At 53.9% G+C, this 18,660-nt stretch overlaps 2 protein-coding genes across 2 annotated transcripts in view; one reads left to right on the plus strand and one right to left on the minus strand.

The window, feature by feature from the left end:
- FAM207A (family with sequence similarity 207 member A) overlaps positions 1–4,009 on the minus strand; it is a 71,472-nt gene extending 67,463 nt beyond the window's left edge. Inside the window, exon 1 of the mRNA XM_009283135.2 lies at positions 3,949–4,009. Coding sequence (XP_009281410.2) covers positions 3,949–4,009 — 61 coding nt within the window. The remainder of the gene's footprint in view (positions 1–3,948) is intronic.
- A 6,407-nt stretch (positions 4,010–10,416) lies between these two features.
- On the plus strand, positions 10,417–16,755 carry ITGB2 (integrin subunit beta 2). The gene is made up of 15 exons (XM_009283136.1): positions 10,417–10,480; positions 10,837–10,925; positions 11,219–11,402; positions 11,592–11,762; positions 12,007–12,248; positions 12,608–12,763; positions 12,966–13,061; positions 13,202–13,291; positions 13,627–13,767; positions 14,031–14,215; positions 15,020–15,264; positions 15,530–15,749; positions 15,919–16,124; positions 16,237–16,403; positions 16,690–16,755. The coding sequence occupies exons 1-15, from the start codon at positions 10,417–10,419 to the stop codon at positions 16,753–16,755; spliced, it is 2,322 nt and encodes a 773-aa protein (XP_009281411.1).
- Positions 16,756–18,660: the final 1,905 nt, after the last annotated feature.

Raw genomic sequence — 18,660 nt, forward strand, 5'->3', positions numbered from 1 at the left:
GCCTTCGAGGCAGTTCCAGCCAACCTGCTCCGCGGCTGTTAACTCTGAAGCGTAATGGTGGCATAATGGGCAGCCGGGGGGTTAATCACCTTCAGGCTGGCAGTAGGGCAGGCAGCCTGCCGAAGGTGGCCCCTGGAGACAGCTGGAGGGTGTTCGTTCAGTGTGCTTAAGTTAAACCCAGAGATCCTGCAACACAGTTAAAGTCTGGTGTAAGCCCCTGGAAGAGCTGAGGCCTCTCGGTAGCGCTAGCCAGGGACCAGGATGCCACGGTAGGACAGAAAACTGGACTCTCAAACTCCCTGCCAGAAATTATTTCCATGGTTGCAACAGCAGAAAATACCTGATGAGCCTCAGTGGAGCCCGAGCATGTGTTTGTGCAGTCATGGACCCAAGCGGAGACCCCCAACAAAACAGCCTCAGCCCTAGCTGCACCTTTCCATGCATGCAAGGGGGTAAAATGCAAAGCTGCTTCTCCCCCCCAGGTAAATAAAAAGCTCCAGCCTTGGAAACCACAGTGGGTTTGCTCTTAAAAAGACCCAATGGGTGCTCCATGGTTAATGTGTCTTCATTTTCCAGCTGGCCTTTCTCTGCCCTCCCCATCCCCCTCTGAGCTGTGTTTCCCAGGGCCTGACACTGGGGAGCAGCCCCAGGGACCTGCATCCCCACCCTTGCTTCGGGGCTACCCTGGGTAGCATTTTTCCACTGCTTTTTTGAAACCTCAAAAAATAAAAACCCCAAAAATACAATTACAAATGTGTTCACCAGTAACTGGTTTCTTAAAGCAAAGCAAACTTCTTGCTGCATACTTCTCTATGCTGACTGAAGTTTCTTTTTCCTTTTCCTCAGGTCCCTTGTTCAGCCCTGGCTTGCAGACGGATGAGCAAGGACGTGCCAGAGGATGGGAAGAGCGAAGCTGGGCGAAGCCAAGCTACTCCCAGCAGGAAGGCCAGCATCGATGACTCCATCTCCAGGGTGGCAGACGCTCCCACCCAGCTGAGGAGTTGATGAGTGTGGATCAGCATGGGCAGTGCAGGAGTGCAAGGCAAGCCGTGCAAGGCAAGTGCACAGCTGGTGACCTTCCTTGTGGGTACCAAGGACATGGGGAAATGCGGAGAGAGGTCCCTAGGAAGGTGATGCTGCTTGGAAAGAGGCCACGTCCAGCTTAGGCACCTGCTCACAACCAAGCATACCCCTATACAAATAGTAGAAGGTTGAAAATAAAAAATATCTCTGAGGATGGAGATCCCACAGCCTCCCCGAATCCCTGCTCCCTGCCGCTCGTTCAGCCAGAGTATGGCAGTGGCTGGGATACAGGGAAGATTTAATGTTCGTCAGGGATAGAAAATAACACCGGGAAAACTTCCATTACCCTGCTCTAGGCTGGGTGAGTATCATTTAGGAGCAAAGCACCAAAATGACATCTCTGATGACCAAAATCAATGACTCTGGGGAGCAACCGCTATGAGAGTGCCCAGCTGGATGCACAGCTGGATAACCTGCCCCTGACCCCAGCTGCTCAAGAGCATCCTGCAAAAACCACAACAGTCCCACAGTTGGTGGCAGGGTGAAACAGTCCACTCTAGTAAAAAAAAAAATTAAAAAGGGGAACTAATAAAAATAAAGATGGTTAAAAGAAAATAGAAAAAGGCATGTTTAACAGCTTAAAATGCTTACAGTTGGGTTGGGGAGCATAAGCGCTACGACTAAGCATGTACATGTCTCCAAAGGATGCCCACCCCCTTCACCTGCAGCAGGCTTAAACAGCAGCAAGGAGAAATAAAATGTAGAAACAAAAAGACATCCTCTAAAAAATGGAAGTTGTACCCAAACTGGGAAGTATCAAAGGTTAAAACCTCAAGCAGGTGAAACCCATGCAGAAGGAGCACGGGCTTTGCCGGCTGCGGGGGTTAGCGAGCAGGAGAGGTTGGACACCAGCATCCTAATGCTGCCTGCTCCAGCCCTGGCTTGCTTCTTCTTGGACATCTTGTCCCGTGTGCAGTTGTGAAAGCATGGACACAGCGTAAGAGTAACTACTCATTGTCTAATACATGTAGTAAATAGCCAGGACTAACGAGCTACCAGGCTAAGCACTGATATGCTGGAGGCAGCAGGGGGAACAAGTGTTAAGGGTCCCCTGGGAATTGTTAGGGACAATGCTTTGCTGTGGATGTCCACTCAAGGCCAAAGCTGCAAGAGAACATGACGAACAGCTCAGGAGGAACTGGGAGCACGCCAGCGAGCTTCAGCTTTGGACTACAAGGACCCACAGTATACCTGTTCTGCTCCTGCTGCTCCAGCTCAGGAGGCTCCCAGCTCTGCCACCCCCTTCCTTCAACTTTTTGTCAGTGGGAGCAGAGCAGTTTGACAAACCCAATGAAATAATCGAAGAGGAAAGAGCAGCCCGATAAGGGCCTCGTGCAATACAAAAGGAAGAATTACAGCAGCTCATCTCACTCGAGCACACTTCCTTCCCCCAAATTTGCAACCAGCAATGCTGGCAGGAAGCCCCACCAGCTTTCCCAGCTTCATCTGCCCTAGCCCACCTGCTCCGGGGCTGGGGGCTGCTCTGCAGCATCCAGCTGCAGCCACCTGGCCTTTCCGAGCAAGCTGGGGTGGGCACTCCAGCTCCCAGCAGGCTCAGTCTTGGGCTCCATCCCTACCATATCCTGCACCAGCCAGGTGAGAGCTGCTCCGACACTCCCATCCCACTGCAAGCATTGCTATGATGCTCTCTAGCTACATCCAGCGCCTGGCTGTGGTGAAACCAGCCCAGATCTCTGTTGTCTTCTTTAATAAAAACATTAACCCATGGAGCATTCATCAGGGCTCAGAAATTTGCTGCTAGCGCTGCGATTCTCTTTGCTTGCTGCAAAAATAAACCCAGCTCCATAACTGTAAGACAGCAGCAGGTGAACTGCATTGGTGTCTTATAATGCATCACGGTCACTCAACATTAGCTTGCTGGAAGAGGAACCTACAAAGCAATTAACAAAAGCTTCACATTAATTATCTTTATAAAAAATCTACGATCCTGTACATTTTCTAAATGACTTTTTTTTTTACTTTAGTGCCCTAAAGAGGTTAAGAGATAGTTGCCAGGAGCCGGTTCCTCTCTGCTCAGGGAAATACTGTTACGGGTGCATTGGGAGGAGTTATTGCAGCCTGCAAAACAAAATTTGAAGCCTGCTTAAAAAAACCCACACAGCCCTGAGCTGTGCCACAGTGAAAACAGTGCTAGCATCCTCTGCCAAGTGAGGCAGCCTCGCTACACCAGCAGCGAGCCCCAACGCAAAAATTTCAGAACCCAACCCAGAGTCTGAGGGGAGCCAGCTCCCCATCTTCTCCACATCTAGGGGCTACCGATAGCTCCCAGAGGAACCAGTTTCCCTCACTACCAGCTTTATTTGCCCACCAGGGGAATGGGCTAGCCCCCGGTGGTGCTGTGAAAGGTTAAAAGTGGGGCAAAAAGGGCACGTTTTGGGTACGGTCCCTTTCCCGGGTGCAGTGGGAGGGCTGCAGACCCCACGGTGTAGCCCAGGGAGGAGATCAGCCCCAGCCCCGCAGGGCAGGATGATTTGGCAGGGCTTTGGCCAGCGCGAGTGGGGCTGGTTGGGTTTTGGGGGGGAACACGCCCTCCCACAGCCACCGCTCTGACTTCCTCCTTTCTGCCCCAGCCGACTGTAAGACAGAAATAGGAAGGAAGGATTGGGGTGCGTCACAAAGCTCCCGATGTCCAGCTGCTTTTCCCAGCCAAGCTTGAGAAGTTGAGACCATCCTCATCCCAGGCCAAGCACGGGACAGAGGAGAGGGCTTGATGCGAGGTGAGTACAGCATCTCCATTTTCTTAGCTTTTGTTCTTCCTTTCTTGGGGGGTAGGCAGCCGGGTGACAAGGCAGTTTCATAGGTCTGATGTTTCCAGTGAATTTGCTTTATAATTCCTGATCTAACCTCCCGCCACTTGAGTCCTTAGCCGGGCTTCAGGGAGCTCGGCGCAGTGTCCCTCCCGCATGCGGCATGGCACAGCAGTCAGTCTACACAGCCTTTGCAAAGGCAGCTTGCCTGGTCTGTAATGTTTTTGCTTTTGGAGGTAGGATTAAGCCTGCAACTGCAGGTGGTCACTGGGGGGAGGGTGTCAGACCCCACACAACCCCTTCCTTGCTGCCCCACGGGCCTGGAAAGCAGAGCAGAGAGGGTGCAGCATGCTCCCCCTGCACCCTCACACATGGCGCTGGGGAGAGCGGCACTGGCTGCGTGCCCGGCTGGCAGCACCAGGCAAGCGCCAGGGCTGGAGGCTGTGCCGGCTCCCCTTCTGGGACCCCCCTCTTCCTCATGGGATCCCGTACAAGCACCCACCACCAGCTGCAGGATGTGATAGCTCAGAGGGGAAGTGGGAACCAGAGGGGCAGCATGGCGTGAGGGCAGTGGGGATGGCTGCTGGGTAGGGCTCGGCGCAGTGCCACTGCCGGCATGCTGGCACAGGGACCTTCCTGGAGGTCCCTGCGCTTCTGTGGGCCTGGGAGAAGAGATGGGAGAGGAGTGAGACCCTCGCTCTTCTCCTCCATCTCTCTGTGTGCTGTACATATCGAATACTCTGCTGATGACCATTGAAAACGCCTGGTGGCGGCAGGGAAGGCAGCAGACGCTGCGGGTAAGCTAACCCTGGGGAGAGCAGGTCCTTCCCAAAATCTCCATGGCTGTCAGATGCAGACAAGATGCAGGGCACAGCCCAGGTGTCAGGGAAAGCAGCCTGGCATCTGTTTTCGATGCTTTTTCCAACACCACAGTCCCAGCTCCCAGCCTCCCAGGCAGGTGAAAAGTGAACACTTGCAGAGGTGTCGCGCCCTGCAGCGGCACAGACACCAGTACGTGGCTTCTACAAGGCGTGGGAAGGCTTTAAATGGTGCGTTTTGCTGTCATGGCTGTCACATCCTGCTTCACACGGTGGTTTTGCACTTCTGTCCTCATCCCAATGCTGTTTCAGTCACAAGCGATCTCAGCGTGCTGGAGAGCGTGGTGCAGGGTGATTTATTTTCTCAGAGAAAGATATACTCGAGTCACCACAGGGCTGGTGGTGATAGGGGATCCCTCCTTTGCTCCCACGAAACATGAGGTCTGCCAGCTCCAGGGGATGGGCTGTGCCGTTGGGCAGGTCCCCAGATACTTGCTCAGCCCGAGGACTCTGTCCTGCGTCTCTGCAAACCCACCAGCCATCACAGCGTCCCTGCTGTGATCGGACAAGGGGTGATGCCCACTGGACATCAGACACAAGAGATGGCTTCTTTGCTCTTAAAAATCCCAGACTACCCAGGGCACAACAGCTGTTGGGGTAGCCCCTTCTCACCCAAGCAGAGCTCTGACCCACGGAGACCCAACAGCACAAACCCCCAGCCTCCCAGGGCAGGGCAAGGGTCCCACGGGCACCCAAGGACCTTGGCACTCAGAGCCAAGGGACAGCATGGGCCAGGCGCTTGGTGCACATGGCAGAGTGGTCATCCCACACACCCGTCCCCTGCAGGCACTGGAGGCTGCTGGAAGGAAATATATATAAAATGTATACATATTTCCTATAATAGGACATAGAAATAGATATATATTCTTTTTTTAATATAAGTATAAAATACTTTTATATATTTTTATTTATATATATTTTATTTTTTCTATAATTTTTATATCTATAAAAATATATATATATGTATAAAAATACGTATACACACACATTGAGTGTGATACTCTGCACAGAGGGGGTCTTAGCCAGTGGGCAGCCCTGCGTATGGCCATCTGCCTTCATGGGAACTATCCGCATCACACAACCAAGTTATGGAAGAAATGGCCACAAGCCAAGTGACATCCGCTCTCCTGTCCTTGCTGTACTCTGCTCTGCTTGTTTACCACCCGTGTATGGGGTCTGGGGCCACCCAGAGTCAGGGGGGAAAGGAGCAGTGCTGCTGACTGCTATACCCGTTGTCTGTCAACAGCATGATGGTGACGTGGCACCAGGGATGCTTGGGAGCATGGAGGAAGCACCCAGGGGCACCAAGGCACAAGCACTGACACTAGTGGCACCTCACCGTTGCAGGCGGATGGTGCCAACAGTCCAGGAGTCCTCCCAGGATACTGGGCATGAGAGCACGTCCTCCCATTTTGCAAGAAAACAGATATTTAGCAAAGCACTGAAGGGGACTTGTATCTAACAGACCACAAGACCCGTCTCTGCTGTTGACCACTCGTCTTATTTATAGCGACGAGATCACCGCTAGTATCAACACTTCCCCTTCAGCCCTATTTATAAATCCCAACTCGCTCCTCCATGCTGCACAGCAGCCTGCTCCATCCCACCAACACCCCCCAGCATGCCCAGCACCCTGAGAGGCTGGCATGCCCCAGCTCTGCTCCCTGCCCACACACAGGACAGCACCCAGCCCTTTCCTCATGCACCTTCCCCAAGGCCACCTTCACATTTTCTGGCTTGCAGACCCTTCAGGAGCATCTTGCCCTGCCTGAGCCATGCCAGGTATATAACATACAGCAAGCGAGAGATGCTCCATAGATGGAATACCCTGGTGGCTTCTGCAAAGGGCCTGGTGAAGCAGAGCCCTGGTCCCGAGCTGTCCGAGGCATGTGGCGAGAAGATCAGAGCTCAGGGCCAAGGAAGACCCTGGTCCTGGGGTGCAGCCTTCTCCCCCTGATGCCACCATGCAGCACTGGCCAGGGAGCAGAGCCTGGTGGCAACGTGCCCCGCCCCTAGCCAGGGCGCTCAGTCTTGGCACCCCACTCCCCACCCTGGGATGAAGGTGGTTGCAAAGCTCTGCAGTTCTGCTCCTGCAGACCAGGGCACGAGAATGGACTGTGTGCATCCCTCTGCTTGCCTTAATTTATGAAAAAGAGGAAAAAACAACCAACATCCTAGGCAGAGCACACCCAGAAGAAGAGCACCTAGGGCTGGCGGTGGCAGTGCAAGTCCGGGACTGAGCCAAAGGGATCACTAAGGAGTTTGGAGAAAATGCTGTTGAGGCCCATGTCTGGGCCCTGCTAATGCAGAGTCAGACCGAAAACCTGCTTTCCCCTCCCTTGAACACTGTAAGGAGGCAGACAAAAGCAGAAGCCCCATTTGTTCTCTTTGAAAGTCACGCTACGTCACATATACACTCATCCACCCACATACCACTGAATAATTTCCCTCCACAGCAGAAGAAAAGAAGTGGTGAGCTTTCTTCTGCTGCTCTCCCCTAGTATCAGGGTGTGCTTTACATTCTTGTGAAAGAAACGACTTCGGGGGTTAGAAAGGCATCCAAATCCAGTCCACAAAATGAACCCTATGTTACAAAGCTCAATAGCAGCCAGAGCTGGGCATGTGTTGAGGTTCCCACTTTATTTCTGGGGATTGGGAGCTTTTTTTAATCCAGTTTTAATTGGAAACTTGCTCTATTTTATGAGATGAGCCTGTAAGCAGGAACCTCTAACCTCCAGCAAGGTTGAGGAGCTCGCAGAGCCTCGGTCCACCCCATCACTGCCCCACGCCTTGGCCTGGCAGCAGGAATTAAACACTTGGAAACATTGGGCAGGTGGGATGGCAGGAGCTCATAGAGCTGGTGGGTTTGGTCCTTACAGCCTGTGTGGGAAGTTCTAGCTTGTAGAAGAGCTGGAGCCTAATTAGGCACATTTGGGGTGTCGATCAGCTGAGTGCTACAGGAAACAAGGGCGAGAGCAGCTCTTCCCTCCTGCCAGCAGCAGCAGCTCTTGCTGGGCAAGAGCCTGTTTCCCTGGCCCTGTTTTTCTGAGGGGTTGCAGAAATATGAGCTCACACTGTTTTCAGCATCCCCAGGGTCTAATTAACTAGATTAACTAGACATGTGCGGCAAAGCAGACACAAGCAGCGATCAATAACAAATGAAGAGTGTGAATACAACTAAGAGTACAGCAAATGTGGTCATGAAGGAGCTAGCTGTGCCTCGGAGTGTGATGTTGCTCCTGGAGGACCTCTCAGGTTGGGCTCGCACAGGTCCGGGGCACAGGGTGCCACAGCCCAAATGAGTGATCAAAGTCATTTCCCAGCAAGGTGCACCCAGGAGGGTCCAAGAGGGGATCTGGTGTCCACCCCGCCTTGTCAAGAGCTTTTACAGTTAAGACCTTTTTCTTTATTTATACTTTAAGAGTTTTTACCTGTTGTCTGCAAGCTTAAACAGTGCTGGCAGAATCTGAGGTGACAAAAATGTGTTTGGCCAGCTAAGGATGGCAAGTGTGGATCATGCAGGCTGGGACGTTGCAGCTGTGATGATCAACGATGCCCTTAAGTTGGACTGTGGTGGTGGAGAAGGACTTGCGGAGGACATCTTTGTGAAGAAGGACTCTGTTCACCCACCACAGGATGGTCTTGGGCCAGACACAGCAAGAGTGAGCTCCTGGGCCATGTCACTGTGGGGGTTTGACTGGATGACCACAGAGGCGCCTCTTGTTGCCTGTGCAGCCGTGCAGTATAATGGCTGCTGGAGCTGTGCCAGGGAGCCTGGCTCCAGGGCAGGGTGGGGTTCCCAAGGCTGCAAACGTTCACATCCAGATGACCCCTGCCATAAGCAATGGTGGCAACCAGGCTTAGCAGTCCTGCCGCATCTCCAAGTCCATACTACAGCTGGGCACCAAACCTCACTGTGCAAATGTCACTGAAATGAGACCCATTGACCTACCTAGACCTTCTTTCTGCCCTCAGGAGGAGACCAGACCTTCTTTCAAGGCTGGCCGGTGTCATCCCTTGCTTGTCTGGTATCTTACAGAGGCTGACAAGCTAAGAAAGGATGTCCTGACATCTCAGAAGGGGATCTGAGCAGCCTTACATACTAACCTGGCCTCAGTGCCTTTTGAAGGTTTCCCTTGTTTTCTCGTTTCCATTTGACTCTGAGCTGTTAATTCAGCAGGTTCACAGGAGGGGGTGATGGCACTTTGTGCCAAGTTGCAGGAGCCAGGGAGTGGTTGTTTTCTTGCTCGGGGCAGCGTCAGAGCTATTTCAAAACCAATGACCTGTTTTTTGGATGCTGTGTCTACTATTGCTAAAAAGGGCAATGTTTGTTGTTCCTTCATGCTTTCTTATTCCTTTTTCCTCTTTTAACAAATTCCTCTTTTCTCACTTCCCCATGTGTGTCCATGTTGCAAGGCCGTGACTCTGTTGGGTTTTGCTCCGGGGCCATGCTGGGGGGGAAGGTGTTAAGAGAAATGACGGTGTTAATGAACATGATCTCATTGACACCACAGGAAGAACACGAAAAAATCACTCCCTGAGAGCGGTTTAGCCAACTTTATGGATGGCATAAATTTCTGGGATCAGGAGATGTGCTTTGAGGCAAGAAGTGAGTAATGTGAGCAGCTAGAACAAGCACTGTGAGAACGTGCTTGTGAAGAACAGGGTTTCTATCATGCTCTGAAACACTGGTGTAACTGAGGATAGCAAGTGCTTGTGGGGTTTGGGCGATATGCTGGGAGTCCTTCCCTGCACGCCGGTAAGAAATGTGCAGCCACCTCCCCAGCCCCAGGGTCAGAGCCTCCACCCACGGCATCACATCCTGGACTCCCTCCCCATGCAGGTCTGACTCCAACACCCCGTCCTTCTTTCTCACCCTGCACATTGTACAAGAGCCAGCCTGATGGTTGCCACACAGGCAGGCTGGACCTCACCGTACAGTGCGAGCCAGCCTCTCCGCTTCCCTCGGAGACTGGACTGTGGCTCTCCTAGGATGTCGGTCACCCATGCTGTGATGTTGGAAACCCTCAACAGGAAAACTTACATTAATTCACTAAATGAAATACTTCATTTCCTTGATGAATCAATTAAATGTAAAGCAAGTAGTAATAGACTTTTTTTCCCATGTATCTAGCATGCCTTGCTAATTAATTAACAGAAATGGTCCTTTTGTTAATTTTGATTCCAATTTCCATACAAATATAGCTCGACACAGAAGCTGAAAAAACTCACACCTAGTAAAAACTAAATGCAGTGCTTGAGATTTTCCAATGTTACAGAGATATAATCATATAGGTCAAAGAGTCTGGATAAACACTACACCAAGCTTTGCAGCAGTTCAGCTGAATACATAGCGATATAGTGCAAGTTCCCGCTCTGCTGACTTCCACATTTAGTCCAAAAGCTATGTTTATTGGAAACCAGCTTATTTTTGTAAGAGCATGCCAGCATCTGTCCTGAGTCAGCCCACACACCCAGGGTGGCTGCCCTGGCCCCAGCTGCCCCACTCCTGGGGCTGCAGCAGGGTCCTGCTCTCAGGCTCTGCCCACGGTGGGATGGCTGCGGGAAGGGTACATCCCCCTGGGGCCACCATCCTCTGCAGCCACTTTCTGTAGGGTTCAAGAGCTACCTTCCCTGTGGCTGCCATGCACCAGGCAGTCACAGGGATGGTTTTTGTCTTGCAGAAAATGTCGCGTGACTGCCACCTCCAGCTGCCAGCGGTGACCTGGGTGCTGCTGCTGGTGATGACAGGTGAGCTGGACCTGCCTTTCCTCACTGCCTTCCCCCCGGCATCTTACCTGGGCAGTGAAATAGCAGGGGGACCCAAATGCTGCCCAACAGTGGTGGGAACATGGCATTGAGAGGCGTGCAAGGGCCAGATCCTGCATTTCCCGGGATCTGGAGTTAACTTGAGCCAGCCCAGATGAGGGACAGTGAGGCAGGTGAGGACCCTGCCAGGGCCCCCAGCGTGGGTTTTATAGGCGGGATGGACTCAGGACAGCATGGGTGCACGGTGCTGCGTGTCAAAGCACCCCATGGCTGCTGCAGCTGCAGACTGGCCTCCCCTGAGTCCCCCCCATGCCAATTCTGTCTTCTCTCCATTTCAGCTTTTGCCATGGAGTGCCCCAAGATCAAGGTGGGGACATGCAAGGACTGCATCCAGTCCGGTCCCGGCTGCGCCTGGTGCAAGAAACCGGTAGGTCCACGTAGCCTCTCACGCTGTCAGCCCCCAGCAGTTAGCTAACAGGCAGCTGGATGGTCACCCTGCCCACCCAGCTCTGCCTGCAGTGGAGGGGGGAGACTGTGTTGTGGAGTGTTTCATGTCCTACATGGTGGATGGGACCAGGAGGGATCTGACAGACAGGACCCTTCAACTTTCCTTTCTCCATCAATACCCTGGAGACCTGGTTTGGGAGCTGGGTCATCTTGTAACGAGCCCATTTACCTCCTGCTCCTCTGATTTTTTCCTGCTGATGTTGCAACACACAGAGTTTCACCAAAGCCGGCGAGCCAGACTCGATCCGCTGTGACACCATCGAGCAGCTGCAGCAGAGGGGATGCCCACACAATGAGATTGAGTTTCCAGGCAATGATATTACAAGGACACAGAACAGACCCTTAAGCAATGACACACAGCTGACTCCCCAGGAGGTGCACCTGAAACTGAGGATAGGTACGGTCTGCCTGACTTCCCAACACCCTTCTGTTTGCCCCCAGGCTCAGCTGAGGTGCGGCGGCAAGTTGCAGCCCACATTTCTTCCCCTTTTCTTCCGAAAGAGAGGAGGATCCCAGCGGGGGGTGGGTGATGGGGCAAGATATGAGCCACAGCATGGCAGCTGATCCCAGCATCCCTGTCCCACAGGCCAGCCCGCTGTATTTGAGGTGAAGTTTCGCCGGGCCATGGGATACCCCATAGATCTCTACTACCTCATGGACCTCTCCTACTCCATGCTGGATGACCTGGAGAAGGTGAAGAAGCTGGGAGGGGAGCTGCTCAGGGCACTGGAGAGCACCACCCCTTCTCGCCGCATAGGTGAGCCTATCTCTGGCACGGGACCCTGGCACAGCTGTTTGCTGCCGGGAAGAGCTGCGGAGCTGGAGCGGGATGCAGGCAGCAGGCAGCGTGACCCGTCCTCTGCCAGGCTGGAGAGTGTGCCGGGGCAAGGGATGTGGACATGTACATGGGGGCCAGCAGATTGTCCATGCCCTGTGCTGCAGGGACTCCTGCTGGTCCCTGTCTGCCCCTGCCCCTGACGCTGCGGTCCTGGATGCCCTAGGGTTTGGCTCCTTTGTGGACAAGACAGTGCTGCCCTTCGTGAACACACACCCCGAGAAGCTGCAGAACCCCTGCCCCAACAAGGACAAGCAATGCCAACCTCCCTTCGCCTTCAAGCACATCCTCTCACTGACCGACAACGCCAAGAAGTTCGAGAGTGAAGTGGGGAAGCAGTTTATCTCGGGGAACCTGGATGCCCCAGAGGGGGGGCTGGATGCCATGATGCAGGCAGCGGTGTGCGGCGTGAGTCCCTGCATTCGCCCCACTGCCGGCAGCTGTGGGCAGTCGTGAGGGCTGCGACCTGCTCTCATGCACTGCCTCACCTCCCTCAGGAGGTGGCTCTGCCCCTCTCCGTGTGGGCTCTGGAAGCCCATCGTATATAAGTCCTGATTCGGCAGCAGGGCAGGTTACTCTGGGGGGGTACAAGAGAGCATCTTACCCCAGCCTCCTGACCCTGATCTCCTGTAACCCTCCTCCTCCGTGTCCCCTGCCCCACATCAGGGCCGACACGAGACTTGCCGTGCTTTGGCAAGGGCCATACCATGTCCACTGGCACCGTCCTCCTACCCCTGCTCAGGGACAGGTCTCTGTGCCACCTGCAGGACTTGATCGGCTGGCGCAATGTGACCCGCTTGCTGGTGTATGCTACCGATGACGGCTTCCACTTCGCTGGTGACGGCAAGCTCGGGGCCATCCTGACCCCCAATGATGGCCAGTGCCACTTGGAGGACAACATGTACAAAAAGAGCAATGAGTTTGTAAGTACCCAGGGGCTGCTCGGCAGCTCTGCACCCTCAGCCTTGCTCCCCCAGGCAGAAAAAAAAAAGTCACATAAAAAGCCTGTTGCTGAGACCACAAAGTCACCATAATCACCATAATTTGGGCCACGAAACCCAAACTGTCCACCCTTCTGCTCATGGGGGAGATTACACTGAGCACAGCGTCCCTCTCCCCACCTAGGACTACCCGTCTGTTGGCCAGCTGGTCCAGAAACTTGCTGAAAACAACATTCAGCCCATTTTTGCTGTCACCAGTAAGATGGTGGATGTCTACAAGGTAAGGAGACTTCAGATGGTCCAAGTGCCTCTCATCCCTCCCCGGGAGGACAGAAACACCTGTGCGTGTCCTCCTGCTGCTGCCCACTGCTCCGCGGTCACACAGGGGGGACCGCTTACCTCTTTGCTCTCCGTTGGCAGAAACTCAGTGAGATGATCCCAAAATCAGCAGTGGGAGAGCTGAACGAGGACTCCAGCAACATCATTGAACTCATCCAGGTGGCCTACAATGTAAGTGCTGGAGGAGGCTGTGTTTCACTTATCTCGCAGGGCTCGGAGCATGGAAAGGTTCCCATCATGTGTCCTCACCATCAGAGAGCAGTTGGGACCAGGGCTTTGAGGACAGGACATGCTGAGTCCCTCTGCCCACAACAAGCAAGAGGTTCCTGCCTCTCCAATGCTATCACCTGCCTTTCCAGAACCACCCCAGGCAGCTGAGACCCCAGCCTGGGGTGCTCCCTGCCCCTATCCCCTGGGCTGGGGGGAAGCCCTGACCTGCAACCCCACACTCCCTTGCTTTGGTCTCCTCTTGGATTGATGGCACTTTCTCCACTGTTTCCCCACAGAACCTCTCCTCGCGGATCATCCTGGACCACTCCACCCTGCCAGATGTCCTGGATGTCAAATATGACTCCATATGCAGTAAGGACAAGGTCATCTTGGACGAAGCAAGAGGGCAGTGCGACAATGTCAAGATCAATGATGAGGTATGTTCCCCCGTACTGGGAATGCCCTGCAGCTCGCAAGGTTCCTGATGCCCACCCTGTTTAACGGCAGGAACCCAGCCTGTTGTTCCAGGCTTTCTGTTTACATGAATTTAATGCCAAGAGTGTCCAAAATGCTGTGTGATGGGGGAATCCTCTGTTGCGCCGGATGTGCGTGTGCTCAGCCTGGGGCCGATACCACCTTCCAACTGCTGAAGTTACCTGACGGCCTCTGGCCCTTCCCTTTCTCACTCTGCACTTTCTAGGTCATCTTCAAAGTGAAGGTCACGGCCAAGGAGTGCATCAAAAGCCAGTCCTTCACCATCCGGCCGCTGGGCTTCACAGACACTCTCACCGTCCACCTGGACAGCAACTGCAACTGCAACTGCAACGAGCAGCCCGACCCAACTGCCTGCAGTGGGAAAGGCAGCATCATCTGTGGGATCTGCAGGTACATGTTGTCCCCCCAAAACACTATTTCAAATACTGCCAGAGCTGGAGAGCCGCTGGGAGAGGGCCAAGCCAAGGGCAGCTGCGTGGTGCACTTGTTTCCTCCAAGCACCTCTGTGCCTGGAGAACATGGGACCAGGTGAGGGCTCAGCAGAGGGGTGTACAGCAGAGGGGTGGCGATCAGTCATGGCCTGGCTCTGCAGCTTTGCACCAATTTTCTTATTCAGAGAGGCGGTTTATGTTCATGGAGACAGGGGACACAATGAGCTCGCTCTTCTGTTGGTGGAGTCTCTGCTGCTTTCCTAAGGGCATCCACCCATTCACCCGTCCATCCAACTATCCAACCATCCATCCAGCTATCCAACCATCCACCAACCCACCCATCGAGCAGACACAGATTTCTGTAGAAATCTCTCAAAATCCCACTTCAGGGTTGTAGTTCACGCAGGTCTTTAAGTGCAATTATTGCTTCATGGCCCCTCGCTGACAGGGAGAGGAAGTCTGGGTTTCCTCAGGAAACACTCAGATCTCCTTGGCAAGGGTTTGGAAATTATAAATATAACAATAATTTCTGGGCAACCATTTTGTATTGTAAATATGACCAGCGGGGAGAGCAGTGTTTCTGAGGTTTCCTCCTGATCAGCTGCCCTGCTCCAGCATGGAGTTAGCACCAACATGCCATGGTTGGGTTTTGGCAAGGCTGTCCCAGATTTGCTCTGCTTTGGCTGAGGTCTGGGCCCCACACGCGCCCCACAGCATTTCTTGTGGCCGCTGACCCAGGCTCACTCCTCTCCTTTGATGGCAGCTGCAATTCAGGCTACACAGGGAAGAACTGTGAGTGCGAAACCAAAGGCAAGACCAGCAAGGAGCTGGAGGGCAGCTGCCGGAAGGACAACAGCTCCGTCATCTGCTCAGGGCTGGGGGACTGTGTGTGTGGGCAGTGCATCTGCCACACCAGTGATGTGCCCGACAAGCAGATCTATGGCACCTTCTGTGAGTGCGACAACATGAACTGCGAGTTTCACAACGGCTCCCTCTGCGGCGGCAAAGGTAGATGCACCTGCGTGATGTGTTCTCCACCAGGGCACTGTTTAGAAAGATCAAATCCCCAGGGAGATGCTGCCTTTCCCTGCCAAAACCCAAGTGGGTGGATTTGGGGGTCCTGGGTCCCACCACACCAGCCTGCAGGACCGCCTCGACCATCCCATGGAAGGTGGCATGGAGAGCGCAGGGTGGGTGATGCTCTCCAAGCACGGGCAGAGGGAGGGCAACCTGGGTCTCTATAGATCCTGGTCTGAAAGGTCTTCCTCTGCAGACCGCGGGAGATGTGACTGTGGGGAGTGCAAGTGCTTGCCCGAGTACCAGGGCAGCGCCTGCCAGTGCAAGAAGTCGACGGACGGCTGCTTGAACATCCGTGGCAACGAGTGCAGCCACCGCGGGACCTGCCACTGCAACCGCTGCCAGTGCCGGGGGGGATACCAGCCCCCCTTCTGCCAGGAGTGCCCCGGCTGCCCCTCACCCTGCGGCAGATATGTGTGAGTGACATGCGTTGAGACGGCACGGGGGGCGGCGGGGATCTCCCCCACCTCCCAGGCAGGTGCAAGGCAAGCCCTGCCTGTGCTTGGGCAGAGCCCAGCTGCGGCCAAAGCGAGGTGAGAGGGCCTCTGCCCCTGCAGAGGTGAGCTGTGGCTGCCTGTTTTGCAGCTCCTGTGTGGAGTGCAAGGCTTTCCTGAGCGGCCCCTTTGAGAAGAACTGCTCCCAGGCCTGCCCCAACATCCAGGTGGCTGAGCAGTTGACAGGGGTGAGCAGGCAGTGCAGGGAGAAGGACTCCCACAACTGCTGGATCTCCTTCCGCATGGTCCAGGAAGACGGCGAGGAGATGTACACTGTCATCGTCGATAGAAAAAAAGGTACCCCAGCCCTGCTCCTCCTGCCCCTCTGCACACAGGCTGCTGGCTCTGCCGTGGTGGCCTCTCCGCCTCGCCGGGGGCTGCAGCCGGACGCCATCTGTCTGCCCCACAGAGTGCCCGGAGCCTCCCAACATCGCGCTGATCGTGGGAGGCACCATTGCCGGCGTGGCCCTCATCGGCCTTGTGCTCCTGCTGATCTGGCGGCTCTTGACGGAGCTGTTTGACCGCCGGGAATACCGCCGGTTCGAGAAGGAGAAGTCCAAGGCCAAGTGGAACGATGTAAGAGAGCCCATCCGTGGCAGTGGGGTGTGCTGGGATGCTCACGTACATGTGGTGGGGACACCTGGAGGGGACATCCTCTCCAGAGGCAGCCATGGCAGACCTGAGCCCTCCCCACCGGCTGGTTCCGCAGCCTGGCTGGATTTTGCAGGGGGCTAAAGCAACCTGTGGGCTCTTCTGCCAATGCTGTCTGCACCATTGACACTGGGAGGGGTGGACTGGGTAATGCTCCGCTGAAAATCCAATACAGCACAACAACACGGGCCTCTCACCTCTCTCCCTCCAGGCTGATAACCCCCTCTTCAAGAGTGCTACCACCACGGTTGTGAATCCCAGGTTCAATGGGCAATGAAGTGGAGCAACGCCTGGCAGTGCTAGGACCCACCATTAAATAAGGAAATGCCAAGCTAAGGAAACCTCAAACTAAGGCTCCCACCTCCTCTTCTTTTTCCTGTTGGTTTGTTCCCTTCTTCCAAGAGGCCACCAGCATGTCAGGCACTGGCTGAGGGGGCTGCATCATGCCTGTCTCCTGGTGCAGCGCTCGATGGTTGCGTTAGTGGAGCTGGGAGAAGGGAAGAGACACAGCTTTGCCATGGATGTGACTGCAGAGCAGGTCTCACCAGTGGGCACACACAACGGCTCCCATACCAGTTACCAGCTGTCTCAGCTCTTGATGCTAGCTTTGCCTTCTGGCAGGAGCTTCAGACACCAAGCCCCAAAATCAGCTGAGTGCACAGAGTGCTTCCAGCTTTGATTTGGAGACGGGATTTCAAAACTGCCATTTCCCTTCTGCTCTAGCAGGATCTGCTCCCAGGCTGCTCCATGCCTTCCCCTGCTGCACTGGTCTCCACCATTATGTTTGCACTAGTTTCAAAAGCGCTCACTGTTGAGTTGGATGTGGAGGGTCCTCCAGGCTGGTGGTCTGCTCTGGAGGTTGCAGTGAGGTGATGGGCCCTAAGGGCTAGTGAGCACCTGTACCTGGAGATGAAGAGCAGCTGGGGAACATACACTGAATGTTTTTTCCAAATCATCGGGGGCTCCCCGGTGTTGCTCCCCTCTCAGACCTACCTCGGGCATGGTTCTACTTGGACTCCTGCAAGCTTGGCTTACCTCCGCCAGGCCTTGAGCCCTCTGCATGACAAGGAAGCAAAGGAGCAACTGTTTGAACTATGAAACATTGGCACTGAGGATGTGAAACATTGCCTGCAGCTCAGAGCTCAGCCACAGCTTCTTCCACCACCCCCAGGGCTCTTTTCCCAGCTCTGCGAGCGCATCAGACATGCTGAGGGCCAGGCAGCATCTCCAGCTCAGCACTTTTCCAAACCATGCACAGCAGCTAATTGCTCTTACGTTGTGGGGTCATTCCTGTGAAATAGCGGTACAATTCCATATTTGCTTTAAGTTTGGGAATAATTTGCATATAGCTGTATTATGTCACAACTTCATTTGCTCTCTGAAGAGGTTTAACATTAATAAAAATTAATATATAAAGTAAATACATCTGTCCTGCTAAGAATCAGGTGCAAGGGCAGCAGCTGAAGTGTTCATCAGTGAAATTACAGCAAAATCCTGTCATTGTTGCCAGCATCTCCCATAGATACAGTGCCTGGGAAAGATGCTGGCCAGAGAAACAGTCTTCTACACTAATTTGCCATCTACGTCCTGAAAGGTGCTCTCCTGCAAGCCAAAAATGACTCACTAAATGATGCAAACCAATTCTTGTCCCTGCCCATCTGCTGGCAGCTCTATGAAAACCACCTTAGACAAGAGTGGCTGTACCACTTCAGATCAGGGGTTAATTTGGGCCATCTTGCTGTTCTTCAACAGGGACTGTGAGGGTCTTGGGTGAGGTAAGAAGAAGGAAAGTGTATCTGATACTCCCCCCAGGACTATTCCAGCCTGCAGCTATTTTTGGCTCAAGGACCCCCAACTTAGTGTAGGTCCCTGTCGTGGTTTAACCTCAGTTGGCAACTGAGTACCACACAGCCGCTTGCTCACTCCCCCCCCGATGGGATGGGGGAGAGAATCGGAAGGGTAAAAGTGAGAAAACTCGTCGGTTGAGATAAAGACAGTTTAATAGGTAAAGCAAAAGCCACGCATGCAAGCAAAGCAGAACAAGGAATTCATTCCCTACTTCCCATCGGCAGGCAGGTGTTCAGCCATCTCCAGGAAAGCAGGGCTCCATCACGCGTAACGGTTACTTGGGAAGACAAACACTCCAAACGTCCCCCCCTTCCTTCTTCTTCCCCCAGCTTTA

This window comes from Aptenodytes forsteri, unplaced genomic scaffold, assembly GCF_000699145.1.
Source record: "Aptenodytes forsteri isolate BGI_AS27 unplaced genomic scaffold, ASM69914v1 Scaffold198, whole genome shotgun sequence".
NCBI classification, from domain to species: domain Eukaryota; kingdom Metazoa; phylum Chordata; class Aves; order Sphenisciformes; family Spheniscidae; genus Aptenodytes; species Aptenodytes forsteri.